The sequence below is a fragment of the Melanerpes formicivorus genome, unplaced genomic scaffold (assembly GCF_026170545.1).
Source record: "Melanerpes formicivorus ecotype bairdi unplaced genomic scaffold, bMelFor1.0.p_v2 SCAF_14, whole genome shotgun sequence".
Lineage (NCBI taxonomy): Eukaryota > Metazoa > Chordata > Aves > Piciformes > Picidae > Melanerpes > Melanerpes formicivorus.
In genome coordinates this window covers 19,106,902-19,125,158 of record NW_027142366.1, presented here as the reverse complement: position 1 = coordinate 19,125,158, position 18,257 = coordinate 19,106,902, and the positions used below count along the sequence as shown (strand labels likewise).

General features: G+C 63.7%; 1 protein-coding gene across 1 annotated transcript in view; it reads right to left on the bottom strand.

Annotated features, from left to right (window-relative positions):
• Nucleotides 1-9,025, bottom strand: part of CCDC78 (coiled-coil domain containing 78) — a 31,891-nt gene extending 22,866 nt beyond the window's left edge. The window contains exons 1-6 of the mRNA XM_068147301.1: nt 8,948-9,025; nt 8,175-8,303; nt 7,815-7,901; nt 6,570-6,749; nt 420-587; nt 284-334 (exon numbers count right to left, since the gene is read on the bottom strand). Of these exons, the coding sequence (XP_068003402.1) occupies nt 284-334; nt 420-587; nt 6,570-6,749; nt 7,815-7,901; nt 8,175-8,303; nt 8,948-8,980 (648 nt within the window). The 5' untranslated portion in view covers nt 8,981-9,025. The remainder of the gene's footprint in view (nt 1-283; nt 335-419; nt 588-6,569; nt 6,750-7,814; nt 7,902-8,174; nt 8,304-8,947) is intronic.
• Nucleotides 9,026-18,257: the final 9,232 nt, after the last annotated feature.

Genomic DNA, 18,257 nt, shown 5'->3' with positions numbered 1-18,257 from the left:
TGCTTCACCACCCTCAGCCTTCTCCAGCATCAGCAAGAGGAAAGGAAGTGTCCTCTGCTCCGGGAGGCCTTTAGACTCCTGCCTCTGCTCATCCAGGGCACCACAGCTGCCCTCTCCCACCCCTCTGCAGCTACTCCAGGCTCCTTTTGTAGCTGCACAGTTAACAACAGCAAAGAACTGAAAGCAGCTGAAGGCACAAGGTGCAGGCCAGAACCAGGATCAGCAGGAGCAGACCCCCCCTGTGCTCCCCAGGGAGCCAGCAGCAGACCTCCCCCACACTCACATCTGCCTCCAGCCCTGGCTGCTGGTGTTCAGAGGGTGCTGCTTCCTCTGCCTGGTTTGAGCAGGAGACAGAAGGTGCCTGTTAGATCTTTGCTGGCCAGGGAGCTGCTGAGAGGGCAGGGGGGTGAGGTCCTTACCTTCCCCCTCCGAGCAGAGTCAGGACGCAGCCTGGCTCTGGCCCTTCCCAGCTCACCAGAGGCCTCCCCAGCCACGGCTGTGGGGTGGTTGCTCTCTGTGGGGGGAAGGCTGCTCCTGCTCTTGGCCAGGTTGAGCAGCTCTGTGCTGAGCTCTTCATTCTTCATCACCTGCCAGGTGAAAGGAGAAGGGAAAGAGGCTGCTGAAGGCTGCTCAGCACATTGCTGCTGCTCCTGGGGTGCACACGAGGCAGGAGCTCACAGCCCCCCCTGACAGCAAGCCTGAGCTCCTGCTTCTCCCCCTGATGTCCAAAGCTATCAGGGATGGAAAGGCAGAGAACCATCCCCAGGCATCTGGGTGCTTCATGCAAACCCAGAACCAGTTGGGTTGGAAGAGAACTTTAATGTCATGGAGTCCAACCATGCTCTGACTCTGCCCAGGCTGAGGCTAAGCCAAGGCCCTCAGCACCACAGCCACACAGCTCTGAGTCCCTTCCACCACCCCCCTGGGCAGCCTGGGCCAGGCCTGGACAACCTTCAAGGGGAAGAAATTGCTCCTCCTGTCCAACCTGAACCTGCCCTGGCACAACTTGAGGCTGTTGCCTCTGGTTCTGCCACTGCTGTATGTGAGCAGAGCCCAAGCCCCAGCTGGCTGCAGCCTCCTCTCAGGGAGCTGCAGAGAGCAAGGAGGTCTCCCTCAGCCTCCTCTGCTCCAGGCTCAACACCCCCAGCTCCCTCAGCTGCTCCTCCCCAGCCCTCTTCTCCAGACCCTTCCCCAGCTCTCTTGACCTTCTCTGGCCCTGCTCCAGCTCCTCAATGTCCTTCTTGGAATGAAAGGCCCAGAGCTGAACCAGCACTCAAGCTGTGGCCTCAGCAGTGCGCAGCACAGGGGCACAAGCCCTGCCCTGCTCCTGCTGCCACCAGCCAGGATGCTGTTGTCCTCCTTGGCCACCTGTAACCTCACTCCCTCTGGCCACCTCACCCCCATTCAGCTCCAGATCCCAGTGCACATCTCTGCCACCACTCTGCATCCTGACCTCCCTCCTGTGCCCTCCACACAGCTTCCCAGAGCTCATTGGGTGCCCAACAGCTGTGAAGGAGTGCTGGCCACCATCATGTGAGGGAAGGGCCTCATCTCCTTGGTGGAAGCCTCCTGCCTGGAGGTGTTTGCAGCCAGGCTGGAGGTGGCTGTGAGCAACCTGCTGTGGTGTGAGGTGTCCCTGGCCATGGCAGGGGGGTTGGAGCTGGCTGAGCCTTGAGGTCCCTTCCACCCTGACAGTGCTGTGATTCTGTGATCCCTCTGGGCTGAGAGCAGCCAGCTCTCTGCAGTGGGGCTGGGAAGCATCCCTGCAGCAGCAGCAGCCAGCCCACAGCCCTGTGTAGGCAGGCAGCTTCAAAGCCCTGCTGGTGCAGAGTGACAACGTTCCCAAAAGAGGAAGAGGAGCTGAATGAGCAGAGCTCTGTTACAGGTGATCTGCCAGCAACACTGGGGGGATTCATGTCTCCCGGGAGGGTTTCTCTGTAGCTAACAAAGCTCTGATGAGGTTTATGGCTGGGGACAAGCTTGAGTAATTGTTACCATGGCAGTGAATCGGGAGGATGGGAGGCAGAGGTCATCTGAGTCATCCCTGGAGAGAATAGCTTATCAAAAGATAGCACAGGGTGGGCTGGGGGAGAGAGGAGAGGAGAAAAAGAGGCTGACAAAGAGGTGAGAGATGCAGCTGTGAAAGCTGACAGCCAGGCAGAGGCAGCCCCTGCTCCTTCCCCACCCCACAGCCACCCATCTGCAGGCAGAGCCGAGGGGCTCAGGGCAGCACAGGTTCTGCACGGGTCTGGGACGGCCCTCGCTGGCTGCCCTGCGCTCCCCAGCCCTGCCCTGCCCCTGCAGGCTTCCCTGCAGCCCAGGGCAGAGCCGCCTGGGTCCCCTCCAGGAGCCTGGCTTTGTGCAGGCAGCCAGAGGCTGAGGAAGAAAGGAGGAGGAGGAGGAAACCGGGAGGGGAGGAGAGGTCAGAGCCTTGAAAGGGAAGAATTCACAGCGAGCCGGAGAACAGGCAGGCAGGGCCTGGCCGGCATCCTCCCGGGGGCCAGCTCCCTGCTCCTCGGCTGGGGCAGCCGCGGGGCCATGCGCGAAGCCAGCCCCACAATGGCAGCGGGGACAGCTCGGGGACCAGCCGGGGGGCTGGGGCTGGGGCTGTCCCCGGGCGAGGGGCCGTGAATGAGCCCTGCGAGCTGCCTCCGCACCCAGCAGCCATGACAACATATTGGCGAGGTCACAAGCGGCGCTGGTAATTGGGAATGTGTGAAGGCTCCATTGTCTGCCCGCAGAAGGGAGCTGGGGAGGGGAGGGGGCAGAACCCCAGGCTGCTTGTCCCATTTCCTTTGGGAAAGTCCACACTGGGAAAATAATGAGCAAGAGGCCCAGGCTGAGACGAGGCCAAGCCTGCCAAGCTGGAGCCTCTTGTGCCTCAGGCAGGGATCTGCAGGAACTGGAGCCAAGAACCTGCACTCAGCCTCTCAGCCTGTGGCTTACAGCTCCCCAGCAGCCTGGCAGGGGCTGGAAAGGAGCTCTGGAGCTCCCCCACCCAAGCCCTGCTCCAGCAGGGCACCCCCAGCACCCTGCCCAGCAGCACAGTGCCCAGGGCGGGTTGGAAGCTCTCCACACCAGCAGACTCCACAACCTCTCTGGGCAGCCTGCTCCAGGCCTCCAGCAGCCTCACCCCAAACAACTTTCTCCTCCTGCTCAGCTCCAACCTCCTGCCTGACACTTTCTGCCCCTTGCTGTCCCTTCTGCTGTCCCTGGGCAGCACTCAGCAGAGCCTGGCCCCAGCCTCTTGCCCCCCACAGCTCCTTTAGCTCTTGCTGAGCATTGCTCAGCTGCCCTCTGGGGCTGCTCTTCTGCAGGCTCTCAGCCCCAGGGCTCTCAGCCTTTGCTGCTGCCAGAGCTGCTCCAGGCCCCTCAGCAGCTCTGCAGCCTGCCCTGGGCTCTCTCCAGCAGTTCTCTGTCCCTCTGAGGTTACAGCCAAGGAGTTCACCTTTGGCTTCTGCACCCTGCTCCACCACATCCTCAGGATGTTGTGTGGGCACAGAGCTCCTTCCCTGTGCTTCCAGGTCCTGCAGCACCCCAGGACCCCTGTGAAAGCAGCCTGCTGCTGCTGCTCACCTGCCCAACCCATCCTTCAGAGACTTCAACCACCTGAGGAGACCTCAGCTTTGACAAAGATCTTGCACCCCCCTGGGGATGAGCAGCCAGCAGGCTTGCTGGAGGCTGAGCTGTGCCTCAGCAGCAGGCTGGCAGCAGGCTGCATGTGCCCTGCCTCGTGCTCTGGCAGCACCCAGCACAGCTTCACACCCTGCCAGCAGCTGAGCTCCCCTCCTCCAGAGCCACTGCCATGGCTCAGCTGGGGGGAGGCACACAGGAGCTGCCCAGCAGCCACTAACTCACTTCAACTGCAGCAGGATGGTCCTGAGCTCCTGTCCTGATTGTGAGTTCCTAGCATGGAATGAGTTGGAAGGGACCTTGAAAGCTCACCCAGCTCCAGCCCCTGCCATGGGCAGGGACCCCTCCCACCAGCACAGCTTGCTCAGGGCCTCATCCAGCCTGGTCCTGAACACCTCCAGGCAGGAGGCAGCCACAGCCTCCCTGGGCAGCCTGTGCCAGAGTCTCCCCAGTCTCACTGCAAAGGATTTCTTCCTCCTCTCCACTCTGTCTCCTCTCTCCCAGCTCAAAGCCATTGGCCCTGGGCCTGGCACTCCCAGCCCTTGGCCCAAGTCCCTCCCCAGCTCTCCTGGAGCCCTTCAGGCACTGGGAGGCTGCTCTGAGTTCTGCCTGGAGCCTTCTCTTCTCCAGGCTGCACAGCCCCAGCTCTCCCAGCCTGACCCCACAGGGGAGGTTCTGCAGCCTCTGAGCATCTCTGTGGCCTCCTCTGGAGCCTCTCCAGCAGCTCCAGGTCCTTCCTGTGCTGGGGGCTCAGAGCTGGAGGCAGTGCTGCAGGTGGGGGCTGAGCAGAGCAGAGGGGCAGGATCCCCTCACATGCTCCTCTCCTGGAGCTCAGCAGAGCAGTGCTCCCATGGCTCAGCACAGGCTTGGGAGTTGGACTCCGTGGCCTCAAAGGTCATTTCCAAGTGGGATGATTCCATGAAGCTCCCAAGGCACTGCAGAACTGGATCAGCACAGCTGGCTCCAGCCTCACATCTCCCAGCAGGGCAGAGCAGCTCCCTCGGCTGAGCTGCCTGCTGGGGGGCAGGCTGCAGGGTGTCACTCATCTGCTTTGGCCCAAAGAGGAGCAGGAGGGGAAGGAGGCAGGGAGGGAAGGAAGGAGGCAGGGAGGGAAGGAAGGAGGCAGGGAGGGAAGGAGGGAGGCAGGCAGGGAAGGAGGGAGGCAGGGAGAGAAGGAAGGAGGCAGGGAGGGAAGGAAGGAGGCAGGGAGGGAAGGAAGGAGGCAGGGAGGGAAGGAAGGAGGCAGGGAGGGAAGGAAGGAGGCAGGGAGGGAAGGAAGGAGGCAGGGAGGGAAGGAAGGAGGCAGGGAGGGAAGGAAGGAGGCAGGGAGGGAAGGAAGGAGGCAGGGAGGGAAGGAAGGAGGCAGGGAGGGAAGGAAGGAGGCAGGGAGGGAAGGAAGGAGGCAGGGAGGGAAGGAGGGAGGCAGGGAGGGAAGGAGGGAGGCAGGGAGGGAAGGAGGGAGGCAGGGAGGGAAGGAGGGAGGCAGGGAGGGAAGGAGGGAGGCAGGGAGGGAAGGAGGGAGGCAGGCAGGGAAGGAGGGAGGCAGGCAGGGAAGGAAGAGAGGAAGACCGCTTGAAGTTGCTGTGTTTTAGCCAAAGACAGGCACGATTCCGGCTCCAGGAGCGGCCGGCTGCGGAGCCCCCAGCGACCAGCGGGTTTGAGAGAGCACTCAGCAAGCCCCTTGCGGGGGGAGGGTTTGTGAAGCTGCCGCCCCCCCGAGCAGGCAGAGCCCTTCCCTCGCAAAGCGGAGCGGCTCCAGCCCGGCCCCGCGCAAGCCATGCAGAAGAAAGGCAAACAAAGGCTGGTGGCAGCCGGGGGGCCCCGTGCCCAGCCCCGCCGTGACCCCCTCCCCCCCGCCACCGAGGGGCTCTGGGCTGGCTGGAGAGAAAGGCTGTGCCAGCAGGGTGCCCCCCAGAGCACCGGGGTCAGCGTGGGCTCCGCACAGCCTGCGGAGCTGGGCAGGCTGGGGGAGCACAGAGAGAGGGGCAGCGGGGGGAGAGGGGCAGCGGGGGGAGAGGGGCAGCGGGGGGAGAGGGGCAGCGGGGTGCAGGGGAGCTCTGGGCACTCCAGTCCTGCACAAAGTGAAGTCCTGGACACAGGCACTGTGAGGAGCAGCTGAGGCAGCTGGGGGTGTTGAGCCTGGAGAAGAGGAGGCTGAGGGAGACCTCATTGCTCTCTGCAGCTCCCTGAGAGGAGGCTGCAGCCAGCTGGGGCAAATCCTGCCAGGAAGTGACAGCAAACTGCCTGAAAAGGTAGACTTGGGGTAATGATCACAGACTGGCTTAGGTTGGAAGAGACCCCAGAGGTCATCTCCTCCATCCCCCTGCCTTGGGCAGGGACCCCTCCCACCAGCCCAGGTTGCTCAGGGCCTCATCCAGCCTGGCCTTCAGCACCCCCAGGCAGGAGGCAGCCACAGCCTCCCTGGGCAGCCTGGGCCAGAGCCTCAGCAGCCTCACACTCAACAACTTCTTCCTCAGCTCCACTCTAACCCTGCTCTGCCTCAGCTCCAAACCCTTCCCCCTGGGCCTGCCTCAGACCCCCTCAGCAAAAGTTCCTCTGCAGCCTTCCTGCAGGATCCCTTCAGCTCCTGGCAGCAGCTCTGAGGAGCCCCTGGAGCCTTCTCCTCTGCAGGCTGCACAGCCCCAGCTCCCTCAGCCTGTGCTCCCAGCAGAGCTGCTCCAGCCCTGGCAGCATCTTTGTGGCCTCCTCTGGCCTCTCTCCAGCAGCTCTGTGTCCTTCTGCTGCTGGGGACAGCAGAGCTGGAGGCAGGATTGGAGGTGAGGGCTGAGCAGAGCAGAGCCCAGGGGTAGAATCCCCTCTGCTGCCCTCTGCCCAGCCTGCTCCTGGGATGATTTGGGACAAGAGACAGCAACTCAGAAGCTCCTGGAGCTCAGGTGAGGGTGGGAAGGAGCCAAGGAGCCTGCAGATGGTCTCACCTCCCGCTCCAGCTGTTTGCCCAGGGCCAGGTAATTGCTTTTCAGAGCGATGTACTCCTGGGCCAGCTCCTGCCGCCGGCCCTGCAGCCTCTGCAGCTGCTCCCGCAGGGCACTGCGCTCCCTGCTGCCCTGCCGGCGGCAGCGCTCCAGCTCCGCCACTCGCTGCTCCAGCGCCAGCACCTGCACAGGGACAGCAGAAGGCAGCCACGGCACAGAGCAGCAGCCCTGGCACAGCATTGCTTTGGCCAAGCAACTCCTGGCAGGCTATGGCTTAGAGACATCCCAGAGCCCCGGCAGGGAGGGGCTGGAAGGGAGCTCTGGAGCTCCCCCACCCAAGCCCTGCTCCAGCAGGGCACCCCCAGCACCCTGCCCAGCAGCACAGTGCCCAGGGGGGGTTGGAAGCTCTCCACACCAGCAGACTCCACAACCTCTCTGGGCAGCCTGCTCCAGGCCTCCAGCAGCCTCACCCCAAACAACTTTCTCCTCCTGCTCAGCTCCAACCTCCTGCCTGACACTTTCTGCCCCTTGCTGTCCCTTGTGCTGTCCCTGGGCAGCACTCAGCAGAGCCTGGCCCCAGCCTCTTGCCCCCCACAGCTCCTTTAGCTCTTGCTGAGCATTGCTCAGCTGCCCTCTGGGGCTGCTCTTCTGCAGGCTCTCAGCCCCAGGGCTCTCAGCCTTTGCTGCTCCCAGAGCTGCTCCAGGCCCCTCAGCAGCTCTGCAGCCTGCCCTGGGCTCTCTCCAGCAGTTCTCTGTCCCTCTGGAACTGGGGAGCCCAGAGCTGGCCCCAGGAGGACTCCAGCTGTGGCCTGAGCAGGGCAGAGCAGCCCTAATGGCCTTCTCCTGCTCCCCTTCCCCACACAGGGAATCTCTCTCCTGCTGTGGTGCCTGCTGGTGAATCCCAGCCTTGGTTCCCTCCCCAGCCAGCAGACACTGACAGCCCTTGGCAGTTGTCTTCTCCTGGAGCTCTCTTCCTGCTGGACACTTCTCCTGGGGGGAGGCCTTGGGCAGCACTCTGTGTGCTGCAGTCATGCCTCAGGAAGCTTCCTGAGCAGCCTCACAGGGAAGAAGTTTCTCCTCCTGTTTAGGTGGAGGTGAGGTTGGTGGTGTGGGGGGCAGCAAGGGGGACACCACTGCTCTGGCTAAAGCCAGGAGAAGCCAAGCAAAGCAAAAGTGGACCTGCAGGTGTGGAGATCAGTCCTGGCAGAGATGCAAACTGCTCCTTCCCCCTCCTGGGCGCTTCCTTACCTTGTTTTTCAGCTCAAAGTTCTCCATCTCATACTGCTCCTTCATTTTGTTTGTCTCAATCCGCACATCAAGGAGGTCTTTGGCCATCTAGGAGAGAGAAAGGACCTTAGCAAGGGCAAGGGCAGCCCCTGAGGGCAGTGCTGGGGAAGGTGAGCACAGCACAGCACAGCTCAGGGCCAGGGTTTAGTGCTGGAATGAGGGTTGGAGCTGATGCTCTGGGAGGCCTTTTCCAGCTGAAGTGGTTCCAACAAGCACAGCCCTGGATAGGAGGTCCAACACTTCCCACCACATCTGTCACTGCACAGCTGCTGGCTTCACAGCTCACCTCCCTCCTGTATTTCTCCAAGGGGTTTGCTTTACCTTCAGCTTTTCCTCCTCACTGAAGCCCACCCTGGCAGGCAGCTCTGGTCTGGAGCCATTCAGCTTCCCTGGCCTCTCCTGCAGCTCTCTGAGCTGCTGCAGCTCCTCTCCCCTGTCCTGCAGCTTCACCTAGAGACACAGAGAGAAGCTTGGAGCCAGCCAGCAGAGCCACCCTGGCCCCCAGGCTCTTCTCTCAGCACTGGAGGCAAAGTTTGGCACCTGCAGCTCTCCAGAGCTTCTCCAGGGTGCAGCAGGGATCCTCAGCTGCCATTTCCCTCCTGCAATTAGGATTTCATCTGCAGAGGGCTCCCAGCTCTCTGGACAGCCTGGGACAGGCTCTCCCCACCCTCAGCACCAAACATTTCTCCTTCTCTCCACTCTCAGCCTCCCTCTTGCACTCCAAACCATCCCCCCTTGGCCTGGCCCAACAGGCCCTGCTCAGCACTCTGTCCCCAGCTCTCTTCTGGCCTCTTGAAGCTCTGCAAGGCCCCCAGGAGGTCTCCCTGGAGCCTTCTCCTCTGCAGGCTGCACAAGCCCAACCCTCCCAGCCTGGCCTCCCAGCAGAGGGCTTCCAGCCTCCCAGCACTGCTGTGGCCTCCTCTGGCCCTGCTCCAGCAGCTCCCTGCCTGTGCTGTGCTGAGGGCTCCAGAGCTGGCCCAGCACTGCAGGGGAGGTCTCAGCAGGCACAGCAGAGGGGCAGAGTCCCCTCCCTGGAGCTGGGAAGGGGCTGCAGACCCTCAGACATCCACGAGGAGCTCTGTCCCAGTACTCACATCCTCATTCTCTGCACCACTTCCCAAATCCATCTGCTTGGAGGTCAGAAGCTTTGCAGGGGATCAGGCAGGGACTGCAGAGCCAAGGAAGGCTCTGGGGATCTCCAAGGCAGGAACCTTCCCCTCGAGGTCCTGCCTGTTGCTACCAACTTTGGTTACCAGAGGGTGTGGAAGGCATCCCCACGGGTTTTAAGGTGGAGCTGCTGGTTGCAGCCACTCCAGGAGCTGCTAGGGGCTTGCCAGGAGGCTTCTGCATGCCTCAGGCAGCACACAGCAAGCTCAGCAGACCCCCCCAGGGCAGCCATGGAGGTACCACTCTTGAGCTCGTGGCCTGTGCCCCAAAGGCAGCTGTAGGGTGAGCTCCACCTGTACTGCAGGGAGCTTTGGGGCATTTAAGATCTGATTAACTCATTCATTAATTCATTAATCCAATCATCTGCTCTGAGACCCTCCAGCAGCACCTCACCCACTCACTGCTAGGCAGCTCCCTCCTCATCTCTCCTGCCTCCTGTGCCCATGATGCATCCAAAGGGCACCAGGATCTCTGAGCTCCAACCAGCTCCAGCTGGTGACAGGAAATCATAGGATCATGGCCTGGGTTGGGCTGGAAGAGACCTTCCAAGCTCACCCAGTCCAACCCCCTGCAGCCAGCAGGGACAGCTGCAGCCACAGCAGGCTGCTCCCAGCCCCAACCAACCTGCCCTGCACTGCTGCCAGCTCAGGCCAAGCCTGGCACAGTCACTGCGTGATGGGATCCCGTGGGTGGTTATTGCTGTGCTGCCCAGGTGTCACTTAGGTCATCAGGACAAAGCCTTTCCTTCCTGCACACTGCTCACTGCCCTTTCTCTTCTCGTCCTTCTTCTGATGGCCAGAGCACTGTGGCACATCCTCCTCTGCTGTCCCTCACCCGCCTGCTCCAACCTGCCTGCTCAGAGCCACCGTGGCCCTCAGAGGAGCCCCCTGGCTCTGTGCTGACCTGGGGTGTGCTGCTGCCTTGCCTCAGAGGAGACTTCTGATGCCTCTTTATTTCCCCCAGAGAGAAACAACCTGGCCGGGGTGCAGCACATCCTGCTGGTGCTGTCGGGGAAGGGCGGTGTTGGGAAGAGCACCATCTGCACCCAGCTGGCTCTGGCCCTCAGGCACTCTGGCAAGAAGGTCAGTGAGGGGCTCTGAGGTGGCCAGCTCCATCTTCCTCACCTCCAGCTGGGCTGGGGTTTGCTCCTCCTTTATGTGTGTGTGCCCTGTGTGGCTTCTCTGTGTGAAGACTCTGCTGCTGCTGGTTCCAGTGGCTCTTTATCTCTGTGCCTGCTTGATGCAGGGCAAGGAGCTGCAGCTGGTTTCCCTTTCAGCCAAGAGATTAAAATCCTCCAGGATTTGTTGTTGGTTTGGAAATGAGCACTTAGGCCCTGGCTGGTTTGTGGTGCAACACAGCTCCCGTGCTGGGGTGAAGTGGGTGAGCTAGAGGGTAAAGAGGGCACAGTGTGGGTATGAGTGGGGCTGAACTGCTATGCCACTGGGATTTTGGCCTGGGTTGGGCTGGAAGGGACCTGCCAAGCTCACCCAGTCCAACCCCCTGCAGCCAGCAGGGACAGCTGCAGCCACAGCAGGCTGCTCCCAGCCCCAACCAACCTGCCCTGCACTGCTGCCAGCCATGGGGCAGCTCCACCTCTCTGGGCAGCCTGGCACAGGCTCTCCCCACCCTCAGCACCAAACATTTCTCCTTCTCTCCACTCTCAGCCTCCCTCTTGCACTTCAAACCATCCCCCCTTGGCCTGGCCCAACAGGCCCTGCTCAGCACTCTGTCCCCAGCTCTCTTCTGGCCTCTTGAAGCCCTGCAAGGCCACCAGGAGGTCTGCCTGGAGCCTTCTCCTCTGCAGGCTGCACAACCCCAACCCTCCCAGCCTGGCCTCCCAGCAGAGGGCTTCCAGCCTCCCAGCACTGCTGTGGCCTCCTCTGGCCCTGCTCCAGCAGCTCCCTGCCTGTGCTGTGCTGAGGGCTCCAGAGCTGCCCCAGCCCTGCAGGGAGGTCTCAGCAGGCACAGCAGAGGGGCAGAATCCCCTCCCTGCCCCTGCTGCCCACACTGCTGGGGAGCAGCCCAGGCCAGGCTGGGGCTGGGCTGGCAGCACTCAGTGCCAGCTCCTGGCCAGCTCTGCACCCCCAGCACCCCCCAGGCCTTCCCCATTTGATCCTTCCCAGCAGAGCTACTGCATGGAAGGGTTCACAGCAAAGGCCACGCTGAACACTGCCCAGCCCTGCCACTTCTGAGCTGGTCTGTGCTGCTCTGCACACTGCTGCTGACCCCAGCAGCCACCCAGCCCTGTATGGGACAGCTCCCAGGCCCCTGCAAACCAAGCACAGCCTCCAAGAGGGAGGGAGATGGTTAGCTGGAGGCTCTGGGACCTTGGTGAGGGAGATGGAGAGCTGGAGAAGGCTTTGAGACCTTGGTGAGGGAGATGGAGAGGTGGGGAAGGCTTTGAGACCTTGGTGAGGGAGATGGAGAGGTGGGGAAGGCTTTGAGACCTTGGTGAGGGAGATGGAGAGGTGGGGAAGGCTTTGAGACCTTGGTGAGGGAGATGGAGAGCTGGAGAAGCTTTGAGACCTTGGTGAGGGAGATGGAGAGCTGGAGCAGGCTTTGAGACCTTGGTGAGGGAGATGGAGAACTGGAGAAGCTTTGAGACCTTGGTGAGGGAGATGGAGAGCTGGAGAAGCTTTGAGACCTTGGTGAGGGAGATGGAGAGCTGGAGCAGGCTTTGCTCCTCGGTGGAGGGCAGGCCTGCAGCAGGAGGGTTGCCAGCTCTCCCTCTCCTCAGCTCAGGCTAATGATCAGAGCTATTCCTGGGGAGTGGGTGAGGTTAGGTAAGAACTTGTCTCTTCCAGAAGAAAAGCTTTGACAACACAAGGCTCAAAAAAGCCTCTGAATAACTCCTTAGCATCTGTCAAAGCCAAGAGGATGGGAGAAGGAGAGGGACCACCCTGCTAGGAGCTCTGAGCTCCCCACTCCTCACCTGGGCCGGGCCCCCAGCTCCCGTGGCCTCTCAACGTGGATGTCACAGGAGGGGGCAGAGCTGCCGCGGGGCTGGGGGGGCAGAGCCAGCTCCCACACCCCGCAGTTACAGCTCCTTGCTTGGCTTTCTCCCCCCCTGCCAGAGGACTTGACAGACCTGAAGAGCTTTTATTAAGGTAATGCAAGAGCTGCTGGAGGATTCACACTGCTCACCCCCACAGCCCAGCCCCGTTCACACACCGCCCCCAGCCGCGGGGAGCTCAGGGCTGCTCCGGCACCAGGCACAGCTCTGCTCCCAGGCAGCCACGTGCTGCCCCCCCCTGCCCCCAGCACAAAGCCTCACAGCCCCCCGGGGCCCAGGGACTGCCCCACGCAGCCCTGGCACAGAGCAGGACCAGGGGCACAGAGCCTGCACAGGGGCACAGAGCCTGCCCAGGGGCACAGAGCCTGCACAGGGGCACAGAGCCTGCCCAGGGGCACAGAGCTGGACCAGGAGCACAGAGCCTGCCTGGGGGCACAGAGCCTGCCCAGGGGCACAGAGCCTGCTCGGGGGCACAGAGCTGGACCAGGAGCACAGAGCCTGCCTGGGGGCACAGAGCCTGCCCAGGAGCACAGAGCCTGCCCAGGGGTACAGAGCCTGCCTGGGGGCACAGAGCCTGCCCAGGGGCACAGAGCCTGCCTAGGGGCACAGAGCCTACCCAGGGGCACAGAGCCTGCCCGGGGGTACAGAGCCTGCACAGGGGCACAGAGCCTGCACAGGGGCACAGAGCCTGCCTAGGGGCACAGAGCCTACCCAGGGGCACAGAGCCTGCCCGGGGGTACAGAGCCTGCCCAGGGGCACAGAGCCTGCCCAGGGGCACAGAGCCTGCACGGGGGCACAGAGCCTACCCAGGGGCACAGAGCCTGCACGGGGGCACAGAGCCTGCACAGGGGCACAGAGCCTGCCCAGGGGCACAGAGCCTGCACGGGGGCACAGAGCCTGCACAGGGGCACAGAGCCTGCACGGGGGCACAGAGCCTGCCCAGGAGCACAGAGCCTGCCCAGGGGCACAGAGCCTGCACAGGGGCACAGAGCCTGCCCAGGAGCACAGAGCCTGCACGGGGGCACAGAGCCTGCCCAGGGGCACAGAGCCTGCCCAGGAGCACAGAGCCTGCCCAGGGGCACAGAGCCTGCCCAGGGGCACAGAGCCTGCACAGGGGCACAGAGCCTGCCCAGGAGCACAGAGCCTGCCCAGGGGCACAGAGCCTGCTCAGGGTCACAGAGCCTGCCCGGGGGCACAGAGCCTGCTTAGGGGCACAGAGCCCACCTTGGGGCACAGAGCCTGCCCAGGGGCACAGAGCCTGCCTGAGGGCACAGAGCCTGCTCAGGGGCACAGAGCCTGCCCGGGGGCACAGAGCCTGCCCAGGGGCACAGAGCCTGCCCAGGGGCACAGAGCCTGCTCAGGGGCACAGAGCCTGCCCAGGGGCACAGAGCCTGCCCAGGGGCACAGAGCCTGCCCGGGGGCACAGAGCCTGCTCAGGAGCACAGAGCCTGCCCGGGGGTACAGAGCCTGCCCAGGGGTACAGAGCCTGCCCAGCAGCACAGAGCCTGCCTGGGGGCGCAGAGCCTGCCCAGGGGCACAGAGCCTGCTCAGGGGCACAGAGCCTGCCTGGGGGGCACAGAGCCTACCCAGGGGCACAGAGCCTGCCCAGGGGCACAGAGCCTGCCCAGGAGCACAGAGCCCGCCTAGGGGCACAGAACCCACCCAGAGGCACAGAGCCTGCCCAGGAGCACAGAGCCTGCTCAGGGGCACAGAGCCTGCCCAGGGGCACAGAGCCTGCCCTGGAGCACAGAGCCTGCCCGGGGGCACAGAGCCTGCCCAGGGGCACAGAGCCTGCCCAGGAGCACAGAGCCTGCCCAGGAGCAGAGAGCCTGCCCAGGGGCACAGAGCCTGCCTGGGGGCACAGAGCCTGCCCAGGGGCACAGAGCCTGCCCAGGGGGGCACAGAGCCTGCCCAGAGGCACAGAGCCTGCCCGGGGGCACAGAGCCTGCCCAGGAGCACAGAGCCTGCTCAGGGGGGCACAGAGCCTGCCCGGGGGCACAGAGCCTACCCAGGGGCACAGAGCCTGCCCAGGGGCACAGAGCCTGCCCAGGGGCACAGAGCCTGCCTGGGGGCACAGAGCCTGCCCAGGGGGGCACAGAGCCTGCACAGAGGCACAGAGCCTGCCCGGGGGCACAGAGCCTGCCCAGGAGCACAGAGCCTGCTCAGGGGGGCACAGAGCCTGCCCAGGGGCACAGAGCCTGCCCAGGGGCACAGAGCCTGCCCAGAGGCACAGAGCCTGCCCTGGGGCACAGAGCCTGCACAGAGGCACAGAGCCTGCCCAGGGGCACAGAGCCTGCCCAGGAGCACAGAGCCTGCTCAGGGGGGCACAGAGCCTGCACAGGGGCACAGAGCCTGCCAAGGGGCACAGTGCCTGCCCTGGAGCAGAGAGCCTACCCAGGAGCACAGAGCCTGCCCAGGAGCACAGAGCCTGCCCAGGGGCACAGAGACTGCCCAGGAGCAGAGAGCCTGCCCAGGAGCACAGAGCCCACCCAAGGGCACAGAGCCTGCCCAGGGGCACAGAGCCTGCCAAGGGGCACAGAGCCTGCCCAGGAGCACAGAGCCTGCACAGGGGCACAGAGCCTGCCCAGGAGCACAGAGCCTGCCCAGGAGCACAGAGCTTGCCCAGGGGCAAAGAGCCTGCCAAGGGGCACAGAGTCTGCCCAGGGGCACAGAGCCTGCTCAGGGGCACAGAGCCTGACCGGGGGAACAGAGCCTGCCCAGGGGCACAGAGCCTACCCAGGAGCACAAAGCCTGCCCAGGGGCACAGATCCTGCCCAGGAGCACAGAGCCTGCCCAGGGGCACAGAGCCTGCCTGGGGGCACAGAGCCTGCCCAGGGGCACAGAGCCCACCCAGGAGCACAAAGCCTGCCCAGGGGCACAGATCCTGCCCAGGAGCACAGAGCCTGCCCTGGGGCACAGAGCCTGCCCAGGAGCACAGAGCCTGCCCGGGGGCACAGAGCCCTCCCAGGAGCACAAAGCCTGCCCAGGGGCACAGATCCTGCCCAGGAGCACAGAGCCTGCTCAGGGGCACAGAGCCTGCCCAGGAGCACAGAGCCTGCCCGGGGGCACAGAGCCTGCCCAGGAGCACAGAGCCTGCCCGGGGGCACAGAGCCTGCCCAGGAGCACAGAGCCTGCCCAGGGGCACAGAGCCTGCCCAGGGGCACAGAGCCTGCCCGGGGGCACAGAGCCTGCCCAGGAGCACAGAGCCTGCCAAGGGGCACAGTGCCTGCCCAGGAGCAGAGAGCCTACCCAGGGGCACAGAGCCAGGGCCAGCAGGGTGGGGCCAGGGGGTGGGAGGATAGGAACCAGCCTCAGGCTGCCCCGGGGCAGGTTTGGGCTGGCCAGGAGGAACAACTTCTTCCCCTTGAGGGTTGTCCAGGCCTGGCCCAGGCTGCCCAGGGCAGGGGGGCAGTCCCCACCCCTGGAGGGGTTTCAAAGTCGTTTGGATGTGGCCTGCAGGGAGGCCTTGGGTCGTGCTTGGACTCTGTGGTCTGGGACCTATGCTCAGCTCTGCTGAGGCTGCACCTCCAGTCCTGGGACCAGAGCTGGGTCAGTTGTGAGCCCCTCATTCCCAAGACAGTGAGAAGCTGGAGCAGGGCCAGGGAAGGGCAAGAGAGCTAGGGAAGGATCTGGAGAAAAGGGCTGGGGAGGAGCAGCTGAGGGAGCTGGGGGTGTTGAGCTTAGAGGAGAGGAGGCTGAGGGAGACCTCATTGCTCTCTGCAGCTCCCTGAGAGGAGGCTGCAGCCAGCTGGGGCTTGGGCTCTGCTCCCTAGGCTCAGGGGACAGGAGGAGAGGCAATGGCCTGAAACTGTGCCAGGGGAGGGTTAGGTTGGAGAGGAGGCCAAATGTCTTTGGTGCCAGAGTGGTCAGGGCCTGGCAGAGGCTGCCCAGGGAGGTGGTGGAGTCCCCATGGCTGGAGGGGTTGCAGAGCCCTGTGGCCATGGCAGCTGGGGCCAGGGTTTGGTGGCCATGGTGGGGCAGGGTTGGTGCTGGCCTGAGTGAACTTGGAGAGCTTTTCCAACCCAAACAGTTCCATGGTTCTCTGCATTATGGTGGCAAAGCTGAGCTGCCTGAGTGCCCACTTCACCCCCAGCCACACAGCCAAGCCAGGGCTGTTTGTGCTCCTGCAGGGCAGGGCACAGCCATGGGAAGCCACCTTTGTGGCTGCTGCTGCTCCAGCTTCACAAGAAGTGACCACTGTGGCTGAGGGCAGGAAACACAAAGCAAACTCTGTCCTCTTGTCACTGCAAGCTGCAAAGCTGGGCAGGGCAGAGAGGCCTGGGGCAGAGCAGGGAGGCTTGGGGGCAGAGCAGGGAGGGTTTAGGGTAGAGAAGAGAGGCTTGGGGCAGAGCTGAGAGGGTTTAGGGTAGAGAAGAGAGGTTTGGGGCAGAGCAGGGAGGCTTGGGGGCAGAGCAGAGAGGCTTGGGGGCAGAGCAGAGAGGCTTGGGGCAGAGCAGGGAGGGTTGGGGCAGAGCAAGGAGGACTAGGGGCAGAGCAGAGAGGCTTGGGGCAGAGCAGAGAGGATTGGGGCAGAGCAGAGAGGGTTTAGGGTAGAGAAGAGAGGTTTGGGGCAGAGCAGGGAGGCTTGGGGGCAGAGCAGGGAGGCTTGGGGCAGAGCAGGGAGGCTTGGGGCAGAGCAGGGAGGACTAGGGGCAGAGCAGAGAGGCTTGGGGCAGAGCAGAGAGGATTGGGGCAGAGCAGGGAGGGTTGGGGCAGAGCAGAGAGGACTGGGGCAGAGCAGGGAGGGTTGGGGCAGAGCAGAGAGGACTGGGGCAGAGCAGGGAGGGTTGGGGCAGAGCAGGGAGGACTAAGGGCAGAGCAGAGAGGCTTGGGGCAGAGCAGGGAGGCTTGGGGGCAGAGCAGAGAGGCTTGGGGCAGAGCAGGGAGGGTTGGGGCAGAGCAGGGAGGACTAGGGGCAGAGCAGGGAGGGTTGGGGCAGAGCAGAGAGGACTGGGGCAGAGCAGGGAGGGTTGGGGCAGAGCAGGGAGGACTAAGGGCAGAGCAGAGAGGCTTGGGGCAGAGCAGGGAGGCTTGGGGGCAGAGCAGAGAGGCTTGGGGCAGAGCAGGGAGGGTTGGGGCAGAGCAGGGAGGACTAGGGGCAGAGCAGGGAGGGTTGGGGCAGAGCAGGGAGGGTTGGGGCAGAGCAGAGAGGACTGGGGCAGAGCAGGGAGGGTTGGGGCAGAGCAGAGAGGACTGGGGCAGAGCAGGGAGGGTTGGGGCAGAGCAGAGAGGACTGGGGCAGAGCAGGGAGGACTGGGGCAGAGTAGAGATGATTGGGGCAGAGCAGGGAGGGTTGGGGCAGAGCAGGGAGGACTAAGGGCAGAGCAGAGAGGCTTAGGGCAGAGCAGAGAGGACTGGGGGCAGAGCAGAGAGGATTGGGGCAGATCAGAGAGGACTGGGGCAGAGCAGGGAGGGTTGGGGCAGAGCAGGGAGGGTTGGGGCAGAGCAGGGAGGACTAGGGGCAGAGCAGGGAGGGTTGGGGCAGAGCAGAGAGGACTGGGGCAGAGCAGGGAGGACTGGGGCAGAGCAGAGAGGGTTGGGGCAGAGCAGAGAGGACTGGGGCAGAGCAGGGAGGACTGGGGGCAGAGCAGGGAGGACTGGGGCAGAGCAGGGAGGACTGGGGCAGAGCAGAGAGGGTTGGGGCAGAGCAGAGAGGATTGGGGCAGAGCAGGGAGGACTGGGGGCAGAGCAGGGAGGGTTGGGGACAGGGGAGAGAGGCCTGGGGGCAGAACAGAGAGGATTTGGGGCAGAACAGAGATGGTTCGGGGCAGAGCAGGGAGGGTTGGGGCAGAACAGAGAGGCCTGGGGCAGAGCAGAGGGGCTTGGGGCAGAGCCGGGAGAGTTGGGGTAGAGCAGGGAGGGTTGGGGGCACAGCAGGGAGGCTTGGGGCAGAGCAGGGAGGGTTTAGGGTAGAGAAGAGAGGATTGGGGCAGGGGAGAGAGGTTTTTGGGAAAAGGAGAGAGATTTGGGGGCAGATTAGTGAGGTTTTGGGGCAGGGCAGTGAGGGTTTGGGGCCCAGGAGTGAAGTTTTAGGGTGCTGTTGCAGCCCCAAGTCTCCACCACTGCTCCAGAGTGAAGCCAAACAGAGAGGATCTGTTTTGTTACCCCCAGCAAGAGCTGCACTGCCAGCTCAGTACAGACTGTGCTGAATCTGGGGATGGTTTAATCACCTGGAGTCCAAGCATGGCTTCACGTTAGAGCAGAGCAGATTGAGATTGGATGTG